A 20,036-nucleotide genomic window follows, 5' to 3' on the forward strand; every position below is an offset into this window, starting at 1 on the left:
ATAATAGTAGTCAAAGAGACATGTCACTATTAATAATAGTTGTTGAGGTTTAGACTTCAAGTGAGCCAAAAAAAATGGAAATACAAGTTTGCAAACTCAATCATGATACTTTTCTTTTATATATTATTGCAAGACATAATCAATTATTTAATTTAATTTAATTTAATAGATCAACATTTATCGGAATTGTGTTATGTTAGTTAGATTGGTAGTGTTAATAATATTATTTATTTTAATAATTTAAATATCTTTCATTTCTTGATCTTCTTGTTCATCTGACATAGAGGTGGTGGTGGCGGTGGTGGTAGTAGTATTCTTTGGTGGCATGACAGTTGTTGTACTGATAGATTGTTGTTGTAATTGGTTTCTAATTTCGATTGGGATGGAAGGGGATAAAAGATTTGATTTTTCTGGGAGGTGAGAGGAAATACTCTTGTTGTATTCGACAACCTCGGCAGCTGTCAGGGCTGGAATGGTCGATGTAACAGTCCCCATCTTTTCCACAGCCGACAAATATTTAATATATGATTTATAGATTTTATAGTCTACAACCAATTCACATAATCTTTGAATTGTAAATGGTGGTCTAGATAGAGAAAGAAAAAAAGTGTAAGTTGTTGCTGTTGTTGTTGTTGTTGTTGTTGTCAGACGTTGTTCAAGAACTAAACCATAATATTATGTGGAACATAGACATACTCTTTATATTCTTTAAAATGATTTTGAAATTGTGATTTGATCTTTTGTTGGGCAGCTTTCTTATTTTTTAATTCCTCTTCCTTTATATTTGATTGATTTTCATTTGACTCAAAGATATCAAATATCTCTTGTAATTTGAAAAATACTAATTCCTTTAAATCTATCCATGGATAACTATAATATATATATAATCAAAATAGGTAATTAGTTTTCTCTCTCTTTCTCTCTCAAAGTAGTAGTATCATATCCGCAAGTTGATGAGACTGACCATGTAACTCCAGTTACTGCTATATTGTCTATGATTGACATTAATTCAGGTGTAACATTCTTTGTTTCTTGCTTTGCAAATTCTATAATAAAGGAGAGAGATCTTTGTTAGACCAACAGTCAATGATTATCATCAATATCTCTGAGCATCTCGATCTCGATCTTTGATCATTCATTCAATGACTTACCTTTAAGTTGATTTTCAAGTTCACTATTATACAACACCTGAGTCATTCTACTTTTCTCTCTCTTTCTATCTCTCTCTTTTTAAAAACTATAATACAGATAAATAAATAATTATAATATATATTATTAGTATCTCTGAAATGAATGTATTATTAATAAGTTACTTTTTATTTTTTTATTTTTTTTAAATTTTTGTTTTCGCGGTCAAAATCTGCATTAATATTATAACGACACCACAAATCTATTTTTAACGATCGATCTGTGATCTACTAACTTTAACTTTTGTTGTATTATTCTAGTCTTGGGAATAAACCAACAGCACCATATTGAGATAAATCTAGAATGGATTGTTTGAGGGATTGATCTTTTGGATCAAATGGTTCACAGCGTCTGACATGGTATAGGGATACTATAGTCTTTAGATCACTGTATTTGATACCATGTCGATACTGTGATTCTAATTGTGGCCATATTTCCTTCCACATTGGAATAAGATCCAATGAATAGAATTGATTTTCAAATGTACCAATAAGATGTAGCTTTTCCAATTGTTTCTTGGTTGATTGGTCCAATTGGTCATAGTCGATGGCTGACTTTATCAAATGTTGAAAGACAGAGTGACGCTTTTTAATCTCGCGATCCAATATCTTTTGATTGTTGATCGTGAATTCCAACTCTTGAATTTGTTCATCAATGTCTTGTTCTCCGGCAAATGTCTTGTGAATCTCTGAAAGGTAGGGGTTGGCAGGTACAAATAATTTAAATGCCCGAGATGGCATAATCGTAAAATTCTCCATATCCTTTTCACCAATCTCTTCATCTGCATCAACTATTACACTTAATTCTTCAATCCATTCATCTTTTAAATTTAATTCAATTATATTCTAGAAAATTAAAAATTAATTAATTGTTATAGTTTTTAAATAAATTATTTGTTTCATCAAACATACCATTTCATATTCAATTAAATGTTTAAATAAATTTGGTAAAGTATTATTATTATTACCGTTATTATTATTATAAAGGAATTGAATGAATCGATTTGATAATTTATCACGAGTATAGAAATATTTTGATTTTGAGAATTGGGTCAAGAGATTGTCTATGGGTTGATTTAGGATGGTGTCGGCTAATAGATTATGATTTAATATATAGTTGATGAGACCGATAGTGCCTGGGATGACTGTGTAGAGACCTTCGAGTATTTGGTCGCTCGACAGTCCTACCAGCTTGGCCATTTGGTTGGTGTTTTCAATGATAGTGTTGTGTGAAGGGTTGTTGATGGGATGAATCATCAGTCCTGTTTCAAACATATTGGCGTGAAGGTTAGACTTGCAGTCTGTCAAAAAGTCGATTGATGTCTTTTTCTTGAAACTGGTGCAGAGATGGCTGAGCTTGCGTTGGTCAGCACGTGCCTGTTGGTCGCCCGACATGGCATAGGTGTAGTAGACCTGGAACTGACGATTAGCCTCTCGCATTAAAAGATCGATTTTGGCACGATTGTCACGTTCGTTTAGTGCGGCAGCCGTGTCCACAGTGACGGTCTTGAACAACAGGTCATCCCATCGTTCCTCGATGAATGCACGGTACCCTTTAATCGATGCAATGTAATCTCTACCACTCTTTAACGCTTCCATAACCAAATTAAAAGGATCGGTTGTTATTCTTGGATAATGTGATTGAACATAAATCATTGTATCAGTCACCGAATTTAACTCTTTCCAATCTTTAACATGTTCTGGTAATTTTATATTATTATTATTATTACTCTTATTATTCTCATTATTATCTATTTGTTGTTGTTTTTCTAATAAAGTATTTAAACCTTTAAAAATTTCTCTTTCAATGATATCTAGTTCCGAGTTGAAGTATCCGATAGCACCTTGGAGAAGACGGGCTGTCTGTCTGGCACTGCGGAGTAGTGTACGTTCGTCTTGTTCGGTGGTCCAGTTACTGTTACGCAGTATCTCGTCGAGACTGTGCCAGTGCAAGACGGGGATGATCTCATTGAGCTTGCACCCAATGTACATGTCCCACTTGGTCATATCCTCGCGCCAATAGAACCGACACCATCGGTGGATAGCCTCGTGCGGCGTCCACTTGTCAATATGAGCTGGGTTGTACGAAGCAAACTGATCCTCTTGGTGAAACGATGCGTACTGTGGCATCTCCAATTCACCATCCACCCATCTCGACGACTGCTCCATATACTCTTTAAATATACGTTCTTCCTCTTCCATTCTTTTAACCAATTCTTGATCTCCACTTGCTTCTTTTGATAATATTTGTTTCTTCTTGTTAGAGTTTGAGTTTAATGATTGTTTTTGTTTTTGTTGGTTGTCTTGGTCTTGTTGTTCTTGGATCTTTGCAACACGATCTTTTCTCTTTAGATGTTCGTAGTCTTCGTTGGGAGACATGACACGACGCGACTCGTGATGAGTAAATGACACACCGCTGTTCATTGCCAGCGCCATCGCACGTAGTGTGAATGGACTGGCATTGACCTCTCCCACAGGCACGTTCATAAACGATGCAATACCACCATGCATCGTCGTAGTCTGCTTCAAATCACTTGACATTGCAATAATCTTTCTCGCCAACTCGTCTTCTCCCAGATCCTTGATATAGTTTCTTCGTTCGGCATGTGACTTTGTCTCATACTCTTTTGGTAACATCAACCCTTTGTATTGATTATAATGTTGTGTTGTTGAATATGATCTAATACTACTATAACTACTTGTCCATTTCCTCAAATGACCTATAATCTGTCTTTGTTGGTTTGTGATCATCCTTTAATCATATGATTTACACACTTAATAGTGAGTGAACGTATGATCATCAAGTTTTCAAAGAGATCGACACTTTATGCCACCAGTTTTAAAATTTAATTATTATTTTTCTTTTTATTATTCAGAACCAAGACCGGGCCAGTGGACTGTCTCACTTCAGTTTATCTTCAGTGTATCTCGAAGTTACTCAACTCAAAGATAGATAGATATATAGATAGATAACCTTAACCCAACCCCCCTAGGAGGATGACATTTAAAGAAACAAATGCAATTCATACAATGTGAAGATGAATAAGGCAAAGTGTTCAATCATTTCACTGGCCCTCAATGCCATCGTAAGCATGATAAGGTGCGATAACCTGAGGAATGGTCGATAATACGTTAACGGACAAATAATGTCTAACCAAAATCAATTTTTATTTATTATTATTATTATTATTTTTAGGGATATTGCTAAAAGATTGTTAGATGAGTGTCACAATTTGATGGTGATAGCTAAAAGAAAGACGGTCGGACCAAAAGAAGTGACAGTAGCAACCAAAGTTACAATTCATGGTAAACTTCAACTTGATACAATCACTCATGGGATTTTGAAATTGAAAATGGTAAAATGAATAATAAGAAAATCAGTGCCAAATCAGCTGGTCATATTTAAACCAACATGGTACAAACAACAATTAAAAGAGATTGGATGTCAAAGAGTCAGCAAACTTGCTCTTTTCTTTATTACTGGTGTCATTGATTGTTTGGCACAAAAGGTTATCAATGCTTCTATTGATCAATCTGTACTAGATAAAAAAAATGTAATTACCTTTTTCAAGTATTATTCGTTGCTAATCATCATTATCACCTAAATCTCTCTAGAGGCTTAATTCAAATCACATTAGACTTGCATTAGGATGTAATTATGATTTGAATAAGTTGTTTAAATAGTACGATTGGAGGTGCTGGTCTAGTCGCCCATATGGATCCACCTCTCTCTCTGAAATGGAAGCTTTGGAAAATACTTTTGACCAAAATCTAAAAATGTTTAATGAAAGGATAAATTATATTCATGATATTTATCAAGAAGATGGAGAAGTAGAAGAGGAGGAATAATTAATTAATTATTTATAAAAGTACTTCAAAAAAGGTGATTCATTCATTTGGACTCTGGTTTAAATTTGGAACTTAAAAATAAATAATAATAATAATAATAGATCTGTCATCGCACCTTCGAACCGTAATTGGAACAGAGGTGGGTTGTTTGTTATTATTTTTAGATTGGTGGGAGAACTCCCTAAGGAGCCTACTTTGGTGCTCAAAGAACAACTCAACTTACGTCCCTATTTAACAATTGTAGTTACTATAATGTACTGTTGCTGTTATTAAACAAATAAAAGAAAAGAAGGTTATGATGGACTATATAGAATCAGATGCGATAACATGTTTGTTAAATCGAATGGAGCCTAGTGTTAGCATCAGTCCTCAATCCATGGATGTGTTAGTTCATATTTCAAGGTAAAAAAGAGACAACTTCGTCATCATTAAATTTGCTAAAATTTCATACAATACATTTATTATATTTACTTAAATATGAAAGAGATATAGCTGAAAGAATAATAGAAGAGGCACAATGTATGGTAGCAAAGGAGAGTAAAAAGACAATCACAGTAAGGGAAATCCAATTCGCTACTAGAATTATACTGGATGGCGCTGTTGCAATGCATGCCATCGTACAAGGCATGTTTGCTGTGGAATCTGGTATGTATTGTCAATTCTGACCTGACTACAACAACAAAAACAACAACAACAACAACAACAATAAGCAAACATTAACCATATTTATAAATTAACTTTAGGTGGGGAAAAGAAAGAACGTCTCACATTAAAAGTATCATGGTACCAACAGCTATTCGAAGAGATGGGATATAGAACCCAAAAACTTGCTCCTCTCTATCTTACTGCTGTTATAGAGTACGTGTTAATAGAGATTCTCGAGCTTTCCTATATGCATGCAATGGAAGAGAAAGAAACGGTAAGAAGACACAAGATCTTAAGATTGCAATATGTTGCAAAAGAGAGATTGATTCATTGACCTATTCTAACTGTTTGTCTCAATTAATGATCATACAGGAAATCACTCCAGGTCACATCAGACATATTATATCACGTGATTGGGAATTATTTAAAGTATTCCCACGTTCAAGTGTCATTGCTGGTGCAGGTCTCTTGCGTTATATCGATCCCAAAACAGAGGTTATCACTAAATCCAATGATAGTGACGATCAAGAAGATAATAATAGTAGTCACAATGATGATGATGATGATAATCAAGATGATGATGATGATGAAGATGATGATGATGATGATGAAGATGATGAAGAAGATGATGATGAACAAGAACAAGAAGTGGAGCAAGAAGATGAAGAAGTTGAGAATCTCGAACACCTTTTCAGTGAATTGGATCCAAATCTTGAGGGCACTCAAGAGCAGCTTAATAATAACAATAATAATAATAATAATGTTATATTTAAATGTAATGGACCAACTGAACACCCATTAAAAGTTTGGTGTCAACAAGAATTTGATGAATGTTATTTTTATTTAGAGGAACCAATCTCTAGATCAAAGATTGCAGCATTTGACATGGACGATACTCTTATCAGAACAAAGTCTGGTGCCAAGTTTGCTCAATCACAATCGGACTGGCTTTTCTGGGATGATAAAGTTCCATCAAAGATTGCTGAATACTATAGACTTGGATACCAAATTGTAATTGTTACAAATCAAGGTGGTATTGGAATACACGGCAGACACGATCACACCAAATTCTCTCAAGTCAGTGGAAAGATTCAAGACCTATTTAGATTTTGGAATATGCCATGTATTGCTATTATGGCATGTGATGTCGATGGTTTATGGCGTAAACCAAGTAAATTAATGTGGAACTTCCTCGTTGAAGAGTGTACAGATGGTTCTGTATCTATCAACAGTAAAGATTGTATATATGTTGGTGATGCTGCTGGAAGGTATGTTTAAATAATATTAATATTTAATTAATATAATATTAAATAATAATGATTGGTTAATAACTAGTATCATTATTTTATATTTAATTAAATCATTTTAATTATATTAGACCAGACAATTGGAAATCAGGAAAGAAAAAAGATTTTGCATCATCAGATCTTGGATTCGCACTTTCATCTGGTATTGCATTCAAAACTCCAGAAGAATTCTTTTTAGATGAACCTCCTTTTGTGTTTGATCAGACAGTAGGTGCAAATGGAATCATTTCAAGTGACAAGATACCAAAGGTAGCTACAACAGGTGATATTATCCAAGGTGGTGCTAATATCATTCCACCATTTCAACGTCAAGAGCTTGTTATTATGGTTGGTCTTCCAGCATCTGGAAAGAGTACATTTACAGAGACTCATTTTGTTCCAGCTGGCTATAGTCGTGTAAATAGAGATACTCTAAAGACAAAAGAAGCTTGTTATAAGGCTTGTCAATTTGCATTGGATCAAGGTAAATCAGTTGTAATAGATAATACCAATCCATCAAAAGAAGATAGAAAAGTATTCATAGATATGGCTAAAAAATGTATGTTGTTATTTTTTATTTATATCTAATTATATAAACCAACTCCCAAACTAACGATCTATCTTTATATTTAATTAATTAAAACTATAGTGGGTTTACCAATTAGATGTTTTAGAATGAATACACCACTCGATTTGGCACAACATTTAAATTACTTTAGAGAAAGAAAACAAGGTGTCAAACATGTTCCAAATATTGGATACAATATGTTTAACAAATGTTTACAGGAACCTCAATTGAATGAAGGAATCGATGAAATCAATCATGTCAATTTCATTCTCAACATCAATCCAAATGATGTCAGCAACTGGAACATTCCAAAACCAAAATAATTAATGTAATTAGATCCAATTTTGTTTATTAACAAAAGATTATTTAAATCTGATTGTTTCACACAACAGAATAAATAAATATTTACCACCATCCACCGTTTCCACCATTTCCACCAGCATCACCTCCATTTCCACAGATACCGCCACTACACGCAACTGAATTGAAAGAGTCGTTTGTCACCCCTCTAGAGGTATATTTATAACCAGAATGGTTGTTGTTGAATTGGTTACTAATGGAAATAGGTGAAAGTTTTGATAGATTTTCTATTTTTAAAAAAAAATTAGAATAAGAATAGGTTTATAAATTAACTATGTATTATTATTAACTTGCTAAATATCATTTCGAAATATATATAGAATTAATAATTATTACCAGGGAAAATAGAAATAAAAATAATAATAATTGATAAATCCATAACTTAAATATTAATATTTAGAATCATGAAAAAAAATCGGATTATTCCTGATTTGGATTTCAGCATTATCATAATGGCTTCACCAAATAGAATCAACATCCATCCTTATTCATTAATCTTCCCACCTCGACCATTTATGGAAATTAAAAGTTAAATTATTCTTTACCAATCTGTGGATATGATATGTGATAACTTTAAAAGACTACTCATTGATTACAAGTGGTTGCACTGAAAGAGTTAAAAAAACTATTTTATTTATAGAATAAATAATAATGAAAAGATAGAGATAATCATCATCATCATGATAGAGGATGACGATGGACTGGAAATACTGGTAGCTGATGATACAAGATCAGTAGTGGCACATTCCTGGGTCAGATTTCTATTGATGATATGGAATGATGGTTGAATGGTAATTGATTGTCTAAACGATGGTGTTACAGCGACAATAGTAGTGGTGTTGACAGTTCCTCCTGATTCTGATCGATAAGAGATGATGTTTGGAAGAGTATCTATCATCGATGCATGTACTAGTTTTCCTTGTAGCAATGCTTCAGATACTGTTGAATCACCAATTAACAGACTAGAAGTGAGATTATTTGGTGTCTCAAATTTTGAATTGGTCACTGTGTCGTTGCAGATTGATGGATTGGAAATAGAGGTGTGAATCTCAAATTGATTATCTGGTGAGGCAAATGTCCATCCAGAGATTGTAATATTATACAATACCGATCCGGCAGTATTATTGTATCTCTGACCTGCAAAATATACCTCCTCATTGTCTTGATCGACAAGAGTGGCACCGAAAAATATTGATAACCCTTGACCTCTAAATGTGAGACTATTTCCAGCTGTCACTGTCCATCCAGACAATGTTGTTAGATCCAAAGTACGAACATCAGTATTATTATTATTATTAACTGTATCCTTTTCAACCAATTTCAATAATCCAATTGAATATTTAACTTGATTGTTGAATGAGATTGATAATATTGGTTTACTAGCCGTGTCAGTGGTTGATGGTGTGAGGACAATCGATTTGGTGGTATTGGATGATAGTTTAATTCCACATGATGGGCCATCCCATTGAGGATTAAGATTACAATCACAATTTCCAATCATACAACGACCTCTATCATTACAATTATCTATACAGTTCTCGTTTAATTCTAAATTATACATTAAAAAATAAAAATATTAATATTAATCATTTAATTGAGATTATATTATAATTACCTACCTGGATAAGTATGAGAATCACCAGTACTATATAGTGGATTAAAGAAACTATTGTAAGCATAAAAGCCATATTGATATTCAACATCTGATACCAAGTTATCAATATAACAATAGAGTTGTGTAGTTGAATTACACATCACAATATTTGGACCACTTTCAAATCCTAAAGTAGCCACATAATAGGTAGAGTCTGGTTGTCCACCTACCAACTCTGTCCATGTCATGTTGACTGAATTGATACCGAATACTTGGTTGGTTGAGAATCCACTTGGAACGACATAGGTGGTGAACGAGACTGTTTTTTGGGAAGAGGAACCATCATTATTGGCTCTCATGATAATGGTAAAGGTCTGTTCTGATGGATATCTTTCATTCTCATAGGTGTAAATAAAGTATCCGGCTGGAGTAGCTGTCAAATTGACCGATGCACCATTGACAAGAGCAGAGTAGGTAGTGGCACCTGGCACACCACCAGTTGAACTATAACTAACATTGAAATATGAATTATGTTGAACGATAATAGCATCGGTGTTGGCGACTAATGGATAGGTGGTGGCGACTGTTGTAGCGGCGACTTGGGTACCATCATTTGTAAACGTTGCAACAATGGTTTGTGTGGAACCAGCAGTCAATGATGAAATGGTACATTGTGATGTGGATCCTCCAGCTTGGACAGGTTCGCAAGTAACAGCTGTGGAATTAACTGTGAATGTTACAACCGTGTCACTTGGAGCACCACCAATGTACGAATATGCAACAGTGACTGTTTTAGTTGTAGCTGATACGACAGTTAACGTTTGACCGCTGATACTAGCGAGTGTTTTAATGGTAGTTGATTGAGTGTACTGATACCCATTATTAAGAGTTGTAAAGGATATAGTGTTGGTGGTATCTGGTGTCAATCCACTTATTAAACAAGATGTTGTTGTTGTGAAATTGGCGGGGGTAGATGAACAGTTGCTACTGACTTGGTCATTGACTTTGACCGATACAGAGATTGGGAATCTTTGGTCACCTCCAACCAACGCATAGGATAGTGACACAGACTTTGTTGTTGTGGCTGTCAACGTTGGTATTTGAATGTTGGTGACCGGTTGGTACACGGTTGTAATAACACTCAATACTTTGAGCGAGCTGAATGAGCTGGTAACAGCAGACACCGAGAGCGTAATATTCGGTGATCCCGATGCAGCGACCACTGCAGCCAGACCACCGATAGTACACGATGGGCCAGTCACACAACTAGCATTTGAACTACTCTCAACTCCATTCACCTTTACAACATACGTTGTCTCTGATCCATATGAACTATCATCCAGAACATAATCAAATGTAACAGAGTCTGCAGTAGCACCAGTAAAATTGATTGATGTTACATTTGGTGCTAACAAATAAATAAATAAATAAATATTTGTTTAAAAAAGAGATCAAGTAAGTAATCATGGATCGCTTTGATATTAATATTGATTGATTGATTGATTAATAGTTACCATATGGTAGTTGCATAACTTTAGATACATAGGTACCACCCATATCTTGTGGAACGTATAAATTGGGGATTGCGTAGATTCTGATTCCCTTGCCTGGAGTGGGAATGGGAGCTGGAATGGTGACGGTACAGCCAGTGGCTGGACAGTTGGAGGCGAGAGGGATTCTGGTCCCGATTCCATTGGTACTTGCTTGGTAACTGATTGCATAGCCTGGCATGGAATAGGTGAAATAGTCGGGCATATTACTGGAAAAGCCTGGAATGGTGATTGTGGTCAGAGTCAAAGTAGTACCATTTTTAAAAACTAATCCATAGGGGCTTGGAACAACCGATGCGTATGCAATATTATCGGGTACCGATCCCAATTGAGGACAGTCCACACCATGAAGGGTAGCCGTACCTTGACCACAAGTAGTAGACGTGGCGTAATTAAAGTTGAGTCCGCCACCACCTGCCTGTGGCGAGATATTCGTAATCAAGGTATCAAATGCTTCTGAACGCACACACGTTTCTGACACACCAATCAGGACTCTACCAGCATTTGTAGTATCTCCACAATTCCTATATTATAGTTAGTTAGTCATAGTAATTAGTAAAAGATATAATAGATTGGATAATAATGTAGTGGGTTATGGGGTTAGGGGGCTAGATCGATACATACGAGGTTGTGATATGTTTCTCGTAGAATAAGAAATAAGGAAGTGGAGATAATGGAAACTCTGATGTCTGGAATCTATAATAACGATTGATTCCTGGGGAGAGAGGTACAGACAGACATGTTCCTAGTGGCTCAGAGTTGATAGTGGTTCCAAGAGGCACTGAACATGCATCGTCGAGGTAGTTTGAAACGGTTACTGCACCTGAATCGAGAGTGTACTTGTACGATTTTCCCAAACCACTTGTATAACATTGACCGTTGACTACTGACACGACAGAGACTGCAAGTGTCGAACCAGAGCAATCATTGTTCGGAAAAGAAGATACAACTATATAGGTTGCATTGATTTGTACAACCAGTACTAATACAAATAATATAGCTATGGTTACTACTCTTTGAAAGTTGACCATTATTATTATTATTATTATTAGAACTAATATATATTAATTGGTGTGAATGTTCAAAAATAACACTTGTTGTGTACGGTTGTTTGGGGGCTTGCGTGTAAAACAGAAAAAACAAATCTAACACCATCGATGTGAGGCGCACATGTGCAAGCACGAACGGATCATTTTTGGGTGATCGGTGCTAAGATCAACCCTGCCCAATTCAATGAAGGCGAACTTCGTAGAACCCACATTTTTTGTTTTTTTGTTCTTTATGCATTCCTGGGGTCAGATTTCTATTGATTTTATGGAATGATGGTTGAATGGTAATTGATTGTTTAAACGACGGTGTTACAGCGACAATAGTAGATCGGTAAAAGATGATGATGTTTAAACAGTAAAGATTGTATATATGTTGGTGAATCACGTTGTAATAAATTTAATATTTAGTTTCTTTTGTTTATTTAAAAAAGATTATAATCTTATTGTTTCACACAATAGAATAAATAAATAAATATTTACCACCATCCACCGTTTCCACCGCTACCACCGTTTCCTCCATTTCCTCCATTTCCACCAGCATCACCTCCATTCCCACAGATACCACCACTACATGCAACTGAATTGAAAGAATCGTTTGACGACACTCCTCTGGTATATTTATAACCAGAATGGTTGTTGTTGATTTGGTTACTAATGGAAATAGGTGAAAGTTTTGATAGATTTTCTATTTTTAAAAAAAAATTAGAATAAGAATAGGTTTATAAATTTAACTAAGTATTATTATTAACTTGCTAAATATCATTTTGAAATAGACAGAATTAATAATTATTACCAGGGAAAATGGTAATAAAAATAATAATAATTTATCAATAACTTAAATATTAATATTTAGAATCATGAAAAAAAATAGGATTAATCCTGATTTGGATTTCAGCATTATCATAATAACTTCACCAAATAGAAACAACCTTCCTTTTTCTTTTAATCTTCCCACCTCGACCATTTATGGAAATTAAATGTTTAACTTTTAAAGAATAATTATTCTTTAATTCTTGGACTCTACCAAAAGAATTAAAAATAATATTTAAAATATTGGTTGGCGCCAAATATTTTTCTGATTGTATTGGAAGTGTTTGTCTTCTCTTCAAGCACAAGCAATTTCCCGTACGGAACTATTTCAGATCTTATTTGAGATATATATATTTCTTCATTATGTTGTCAATAGTCAAACAATCAAATGCTATTAAAAAGCTGATGAAAGTGGGTGGCATCCAGAATAGAATCAGTGCTCCTGCCCTCAATATTATTATAAACATTACACAGTATGTCTTCTTTTACAAGCTAGATCATTGCAATCATATCGTTTACAGTTTACTGACTCTTCTTCTTCTTCTTCTTTTTGGATGATAGAGACATGGCTCTAAAGATAGTAGAGGAAGCACATGATTTAATGAAGAAGGAGCAAAAAAAGACACTCACCGCTAGAAATATCCAATACGCTTGCAGAATTGCTATAAATGGGCAACTTGGAATGCACTCTATTGTACAAGGGATGTATGCAGTCTCTCAAGAAGAAGAAGAAGATAAACGTATGTATTTCTTTTTGATGAATCCTATCTTGATCAATTCGCCGTTCAATAGGGTGCACTAACCTATTGGTTTTTATTCATTTTAGGTTTCCAGAAGATATTCAAACCGTCATGGTACAAACGACTATTGAATGAGAATGGGTGTACACGAGTCGGTAAGAATGCCCCTCTCTATCTATCTGCAGTTATGGAGTACTTGACAATAGAGATTCTCGAGCTCTCTGATCATACTGCAACAAAAGATAAAAAAAAGGTAAACTCATACAACATGCACATCAGGCATATACAAATAAGATGCTCATTGATACATTTATCGAATACATAAACTTACTAACTTTCATCTATCTATCATTATTGATTTATAAACAGACAATCACTCCAGTCCACATCAAACTTGCTTTATCGTTGGACGAGGAATTATTTGGTTTGCTTCCAAGTTCAACTGTGATTGCTGGTGTTGGTAACCTGCGTTTTGTTGATCAACCTGTAAATGATTTAAATGAACAAGAAAAACAAGAGGATCAAAAAGAAGAAGAAGATTATGATGATGAAGAGGAAGATGAAGAGGAGGAGGAAGAGGAGGAAGAAGTACCCACACCAACAACTAGTACTCAAAGACAAGAACAAAAATTTTCAACCTCAATCAAAAAATAATAGTAATAATATTAATAATAATAATAATAATAATAATAATAATAATAATAATAATAATAATAATAATAATAATAATAATAGTGGTAATAATAATAATATTTATAATAATAATAATAATAATAATGTTATATTTAAATGTAATGGTCCAACTGAACACCCATTAAAAGTTTGGTGTCAACAAGAATTTGATGAATGTTATTTTTATTTAGAGGAACCAATCTCTAGATCAAAGATTGCAGCATTTGACATGGACGATACTCTTATCAGAACAAAGTCTGGTGCCAAGTTTGCTCAATCACAATCGGACTGGCTTTTCTGGGATGATAAAGTTCCATCAAAGATTGCTGAATACTATAGACTTGGATACCAAATTGTAATTGTTACAAATCAAGGTGGTATTGGAATACACGGCAAACACGATCATACCAAATTCTCTCAAGTCAGTGGAAAGATTCAAGACCTATTTAGAATTTGGAATATGCCATGTATTGCTATCATGGCATGTGATGTCGATGGTTTGTGGCGTAAACCAAGTAAATTAATGTGGAACTTCCTCGTTGAAGAGTGTACAGATGGTTCTGTATCTATCAACAGTAAAGATTGTATATATGTTGGTGATGCTGCTGGAAGGTATGTTAAATAATATTAGTTTAAAGTTTTGAAAAGAAGAATAGTGATTACTATATTAGTCATTTATATAAATGTATATTAAATTAACCAACATTATTTAAATAGACCAGACAATTGGAAATCAGGAAAGAAAAAAAATTTTGCATCATCAGATCTTGGATTCGCACTTTCATCTGGCATTGCATTCAAAACTCCAGAAGAATTCTTTTTAGATGAACCTCCTTTTGTGTTTGATCAGACAGTAGGTGCAAATGGAATCATTTCAAGTGACAAGATACCAAAGGTAGCTACAACAGGTGATATTATCCAAGGTGGTGCTAATATCATTCCACCATTTCAACGTCAAGAGCTTGTTATTATGGTTGGTCTTCCAGCATCTGGAAAGAGTACATTTACAGAGACTCATTTTGTTCCAGCTGGCTATAGTCGTGTAAATAGAGATACTCTAAAGACAAAAGAAGCTTGTTATAAGGCTTGTCAATTTGCATTGGATCAAGGTAAATCAGTTGTAATAGATAATACCAATCCATCAAAAGAAGATAGAAAAGTATTCATAGATATGGCTAAAAAATGTATGTTGTTATTTTTTATTTATATCTAATTATATAAACCAACTCCCAAACTAACAAATGAACTACTATAGTGGGAATACCAATTAGATGTTTTAGAATGAATACACCACTCGATTTGGCACAACATTTAAATTACTTTAGAGAAAGAAAACAAGGTGTCAAACATGTTCCAAATATTGGATACAATATGTTTAACAAATATTTACAAGAACCTCAATTGAATGAAGGAATCGATGAAATCAATCATGTCAATTTCATTCTCAATATCAATCCAAATGATGTCAGTGATTGGAACATTCCAAAACCCAAATAATCATCGTAATTACAAACACCATTTGTATTAATGTATAAATTAATTTGTTTTATTTATTCAGAAGAGACTAGGTAAACCAGATTTCCTTTAGAATCCAACTTTGTTTTTGGTTGTTCAATTGTTATTTGTGGAACCTTTTTTGTTTTTAGTTTTGTAAATGTAAATTGTCTAGTTAGTGGTTTTTTAAATATTGCTCCACGGTATCGATATCCATTGTTTGCTAACCAATTGATCATTGTATCTGTGATTTGCTTTAGACTTTGAATTACTAGTGTTTGGATTTTCAATCCACCAATTTTTTCAAGATCTCTTGTGTAGAACTCTCTGAATTTAATGGTTTTGGTGGTTGATGGAATATCGCCAGAAAAATAAAGATGACCCAATATGTTATGACTACAAACCAGTTTGGTAATGTTGGTACCATTCAAATTATAATCATTAATATATGATTTGGATGCGTGGAATGTTTGGAGCTTTGGCATTTGTTGTGGTGGTACAATGTTGCTGTTGATAATTCTGTTGGCTAATGTCTTGTCAAGTTGAATATGTTCATCACGCCATAATGGTGGAAGTATTAGTTTTACCAGTTGTCTTTTAGTTGTCTTTGCCAGCGCATCCAAGAATACATTTAGATCGAATCGAACTTCATAGCGTTCTAAATTGAGTGATGTCAAGTTTTTGAAACTTGATATGAATTGAGGTGTATACAACTTTAAAAAAGGTTGTTTATCAAATCCTCTTGTAGAACTATTTGATCCACAACGAGCAGTCAATGATTTAATATTCTTGAATATGATAGGCATTGTCTTGATTTATAAACTTGACAAGACATTTGCCAGCACCATTATCAACAGCAATATTATACCACCACAACAAATGCCAAACCTCCAAATATTTCATGCAACACTAACACCAACCGATCGTTACACTTTAAATGACACTAATATTAGCAAGTTGGTGTGTTATCATCCAGATATGGCACCATTATTTGCAGGCAGTATTCCATCAACCACCAAAACCATTAAAATCAGAGATTTCTACTTTACGATCGATGAAACAATCAATGGGTTGGAAGTCGAAACACTAATCATTCAACGTCCAAACCAAATCACTGATGAAAAGATCAACGCATTCGCAAGACATGGGTATCAATATCGTGGAGCAATATTTAAACAATTACCAGACACACGATCATCAACTAGACAATATACATTTACAAAATCAAAAACTGGGGATCCACAAATAACAATTGAATTACCAAAAATAGAGTTGGCTTGATCAACCGAAAGTCTACCTATATCCTTTACAATCTCCATCAATAGTACAACCTACATCAATTGTTAAAACAAAAATAATTATTAATAATATATTTTTTGATTTTTCATTGAGCTCGTTGGAGATTCGCGCAGTAGAGAGGTTTTCCTTCTTGTTGTTTACTTGCATGGTGTTGAAAGTCGACTTTAGTTTTTGTTTTTTTAATTTTTTTTAGATTTTTGTTGTCAGTTACCTATTTCCAACTGAATTCAACGGAGGTTGGTAACTCTCCGATAAAAATGTATCAAAACTTCTATGTAGTATTTATTATTTAAAAAGAGATACAACAAACTGGATATTTATATAACATTATAGAGTACTTGTCATAGTATATAGATATATTTTTTTGGAATGGATTTCTTTAGAAGTAATAATAACAACAGAGGAAATCAAGGTCAATTTCCTGTTTTTTCTGTCAAACTATGGTATCAGAGAGAGTATATTTGATTCACTTCCCTAATTGTTTTAGTTCATACCTCAAAGAAAACAATTGTACAAGTGATTTTCTTTGCACAGGTTGTAAAGTCAAAGATTCACAAATTGCAAAGTTGGAGGGTCAGCTGTCAAGTAGAATTCCAATGGATTCAAGAGAAAGAACAACACAATCTAGGGATAATTACAATCCATTAATATTCCTATTTCAAATATATTCTTCAGATAGTAATAAAAAGCAATGGTTTATTAAAAAAGAGGTAGATCTTAGACTAATCTTAATACCTTTTCTTCCAAATTTCTTAAAAATAAAACAGCATCTACAAATTTGGAATGCATTGATACAATGAAGAGGTAGGTAATAGAGTGTTGTTTCTTTTTAGTTGAATAAAACTTGGTGTCCCAAATCATGTCAGTAGGACAATTGGTCCTAAACTCTACTCCATCTATTGCTCCAACGAATATAGTATTATTGATTAATACAGATTCACTATCTATGAGGTCTTTTTCCATTCTAATATAATTAAAACTTGATGAAAGGAAGTCCAATACATTTGACCTAACATTTCTGTAAGTTGTTTCTGATATCGAGAAGATAAATTCTCCTAGTATATCAGTTGTGAATTGACGTATGTGGTATACTCCAATTAATAGTCTTTCAAATGAAGAGAGAAAATGTCTTTCATCTTTGGAGTTATAAAACTTTTTGTACTTTGGTGCCAACTTAAATATGGTTGTTCTAGAGATACCCATTATCTGTTCAAACTTCTTTGGTTTGATAACATAAATTAGTTTGTATAAGAAATATCTATGTACTTTATTATAAGAATATGGTGGAGGAAGGTGGATCAAATGAGTTATTGATTGTTTGATTAAGTTGTTTTTATTTCGAATTATCTTCCGAGTGAGGACTCACTACTTACAAATATCATTTCTATTTATTTGTTTATAATTTAATCAAATGCAAAACACAACAACAAGAGAACAAAGAGGTTGTTCACAAAAGAAAGAGAGGTGGTCAATTTTTCAAGTTAACAACAGATTCATTCACATCAACAACATCAACAAGAACACAAAACGAAACATATGATGATGATGAAGACGAAGATTATGATGACGATGATGATAATGATAGTTTTAGTTTAGAAAAAGAGAAAAAAAAGAAACTTGCAAATGGTAAATATTTAAATTTAAAGACAAGATAGATGACTATCGATAAAGTTATATCTTTAATGGTTTTAAATTCTAACTCTTTCTTCATTTGTTTATTAATTGTAAAGAAGAAGAAGAAGAAGAGGATGGAAAAAGTAAAAGATACACAGAGAATGAATTGAAAAGTAAACTTCGAAAGGATTTGGTTGTGATTTGCAAAGAATTGGATTTATCATGCCCAACAAGGCAAACAAAGAATTTATTGATCAAAAAAGAATAATAGAGACACAAAACAAAAGATTAGAATTCAAACTTAAAATGGTTGACAATAACCCATTGTATGATTACAACAAAGGAGTACTTGAGTATTCATTGCCGTGGCCAATCATTGGTAGAATACTGGATCTAGTTTGGACTGCAACATCTATTTGTACATGTTACTATCATAGCCAATTTGTGCAAAAAATGAAAGACGGTATGACTCTTAATCACTTTCGGTACCACGATTGTGGAGCTAGCCAAAGAGACATCTCAATGTGGGAGGTGTACAAAGAATCAAGAATGCAATGTCCCATGCACTCGTATCACTTTTGGCTCGAAATGAATCCACCACCACCACCACCACCACCAATCAAACCTGTCAAACTTTTGGATAAAGCCGACAATTTTAAGGTTAAAGAAAAAGATGAAGAAGAAGAAGAAGAGGAAGAGGAAGAGGATTATGATTCGGATGAAAACTATGATAATTCGGAAAATGATATGGATAATGCAGATTATGAAACCAAAATGGACCACATATTTTCCACATCGACCGACATTGCCCTAGTCACTATGCGTGACAAGAACAGATGGAGGTATCAACTTTTAGGCCTATCCAAAAGAGTGTTCCAATTTTTGTCGTCAAAACATTGTACCAGTCTTCGATTCAAATACAGACCAGCCACCTCTTGGCCACACGTCACCAGTCAATATTTTCCAATTAAAACACCAAAGGTCGTCACATTACTTCAAACAATCCACGCACTCCCAACAGACACACCCGTCTTTAGTATGATCGAGAAGCTCAAACTAGACATTTTTTATCTCAAACCACCTCACAACAAAGCTCTGCCTATTATATTCAAGAATATCAAATCACTGACAGCTTTTTGTAATTCAAGTACGACAAGAGGCGGTGATAAACTCCCTTTTTTAAAGTTGTATACACCTCAATTCATATTATGTTTCAAAAACTTGACAGCACTCAATTTAGAACAATATGAAGATCGATTCGACCTCATTGTATTCTTGGATGCTGGCAAAGACAACTAAAGGACTAGTAAAACTATTAC

The 20,036-nt window shown here is 33.8% G+C and overlaps 8 protein-coding genes across 8 annotated transcripts; 4 read left to right on the plus strand and 4 right to left on the minus strand.

Moving 5' to 3' along the window:
- Positions 1-240: 240 nt before the first annotated feature.
- Positions 241-3,938, minus strand: torA (uncharacterized protein; the record flags this gene model as incomplete). The annotated part of the gene is made up of 5 exons (XM_004361981.1): positions 241-586; positions 697-870; positions 965-1,046; positions 1,463-2,033; positions 2,100-3,938. 5 exons carry the CDS (start codon positions 3,936-3,938, stop codon positions 241-243), a joined length of 3,012 nt encoding a protein of 1,003 aa, XP_004362038.1.
- Positions 3,939-4,225: 287 nt separating this feature from the next.
- On the plus strand, positions 4,226-7,858 carry DFA_06335 (SAP DNA-binding domain-containing protein; the record flags this gene model as incomplete). The annotated part of the gene is made up of 9 exons (XM_004361982.1): positions 4,226-4,287; positions 4,384-4,493; positions 4,623-4,741; positions 4,803-4,839; positions 5,439-5,681; positions 5,780-5,955; positions 6,054-6,949; positions 7,060-7,526; positions 7,617-7,858. 9 exons carry the CDS (start codon positions 4,226-4,228, stop codon positions 7,856-7,858), a joined length of 2,352 nt encoding a protein of 783 aa, XP_004362039.1.
- An 82-nt stretch (positions 7,859-7,940) lies between these two features.
- On the minus strand, positions 7,941-12,851 carry DFA_06336 (uncharacterized protein; the record flags this gene model as incomplete). Its single annotated transcript, XM_004361983.1, has 8 exons — positions 7,941-8,122; positions 8,607-9,443; positions 9,515-10,897; positions 11,004-11,563; positions 11,664-12,021; positions 12,053-12,093; positions 12,569-12,773; positions 12,842-12,851. The coding sequence occupies 8 exons, from the start codon at positions 12,849-12,851 to the stop codon at positions 7,941-7,943; spliced, it is 3,576 nt and encodes a 1,191-aa protein (XP_004362040.1).
- A 612-nt stretch (positions 12,852-13,463) lies between these two features.
- On the plus strand, positions 13,464-15,807 carry PNKP (SAP DNA-binding domain-containing protein; the record flags this gene model as incomplete). Its single annotated transcript, XM_004361984.1, has 6 exons — positions 13,464-13,642; positions 13,725-13,752; positions 14,008-14,226; positions 14,261-14,922; positions 15,028-15,494; positions 15,566-15,807. 6 exons carry the CDS (start codon positions 13,464-13,466, stop codon positions 15,805-15,807), a joined length of 1,797 nt encoding a protein of 598 aa, XP_004362041.1.
- A 53-nt stretch (positions 15,808-15,860) lies between these two features.
- DFA_06338 (uncharacterized protein) lies at positions 15,861-16,610 on the minus strand (the record flags this gene model as incomplete). Its single annotated transcript, XM_004361985.1, has 1 exon — positions 15,861-16,610. The coding sequence occupies one exon, from the start codon at positions 16,608-16,610 to the stop codon at positions 15,861-15,863; it is 750 nt and encodes a 249-aa protein (XP_004362042.1).
- A 73-nt stretch (positions 16,611-16,683) lies between these two features.
- DFA_06339 (uncharacterized protein) lies at positions 16,684-17,085 on the plus strand (the record flags this gene model as incomplete). The annotated part of the gene is made up of 1 exon (XM_004361986.1): positions 16,684-17,085. One exon carries the CDS (start codon positions 16,684-16,686, stop codon positions 17,083-17,085), a length of 402 nt encoding a protein of 133 aa, XP_004362043.1.
- A 735-nt stretch (positions 17,086-17,820) lies between these two features.
- DFA_06340 (uncharacterized protein) lies at positions 17,821-18,306 on the minus strand (the record flags this gene model as incomplete). The annotated part of the gene is made up of 1 exon (XM_004361987.1): positions 17,821-18,306. The coding sequence occupies one exon, from the start codon at positions 18,304-18,306 to the stop codon at positions 17,821-17,823; it is 486 nt and encodes a 161-aa protein (XP_004362044.1).
- A 77-nt stretch (positions 18,307-18,383) lies between these two features.
- On the plus strand, positions 18,384-20,016 carry DFA_06341 (uncharacterized protein; the record flags this gene model as incomplete). Its single annotated transcript, XM_004361988.1, has 4 exons — positions 18,384-18,419; positions 18,585-18,729; positions 18,834-18,890; positions 18,989-20,016. The coding sequence occupies 4 exons, from the start codon at positions 18,384-18,386 to the stop codon at positions 20,014-20,016; spliced, it is 1,266 nt and encodes a 421-aa protein (XP_004362045.1).
- Between the last annotated feature and the right edge of the window lie 20 nt (positions 20,017-20,036).

The sequence above is a fragment of the Cavenderia fasciculata genome (assembly GCF_000203815.1).
Source record: "Cavenderia fasciculata unplaced genomic scaffold Scf_Dfasci-G-p-12c09.r1-3, whole genome shotgun sequence".
Lineage (NCBI taxonomy): Eukaryota > Evosea > Eumycetozoa > Acytosteliales > Cavenderiaceae > Cavenderia > Cavenderia fasciculata.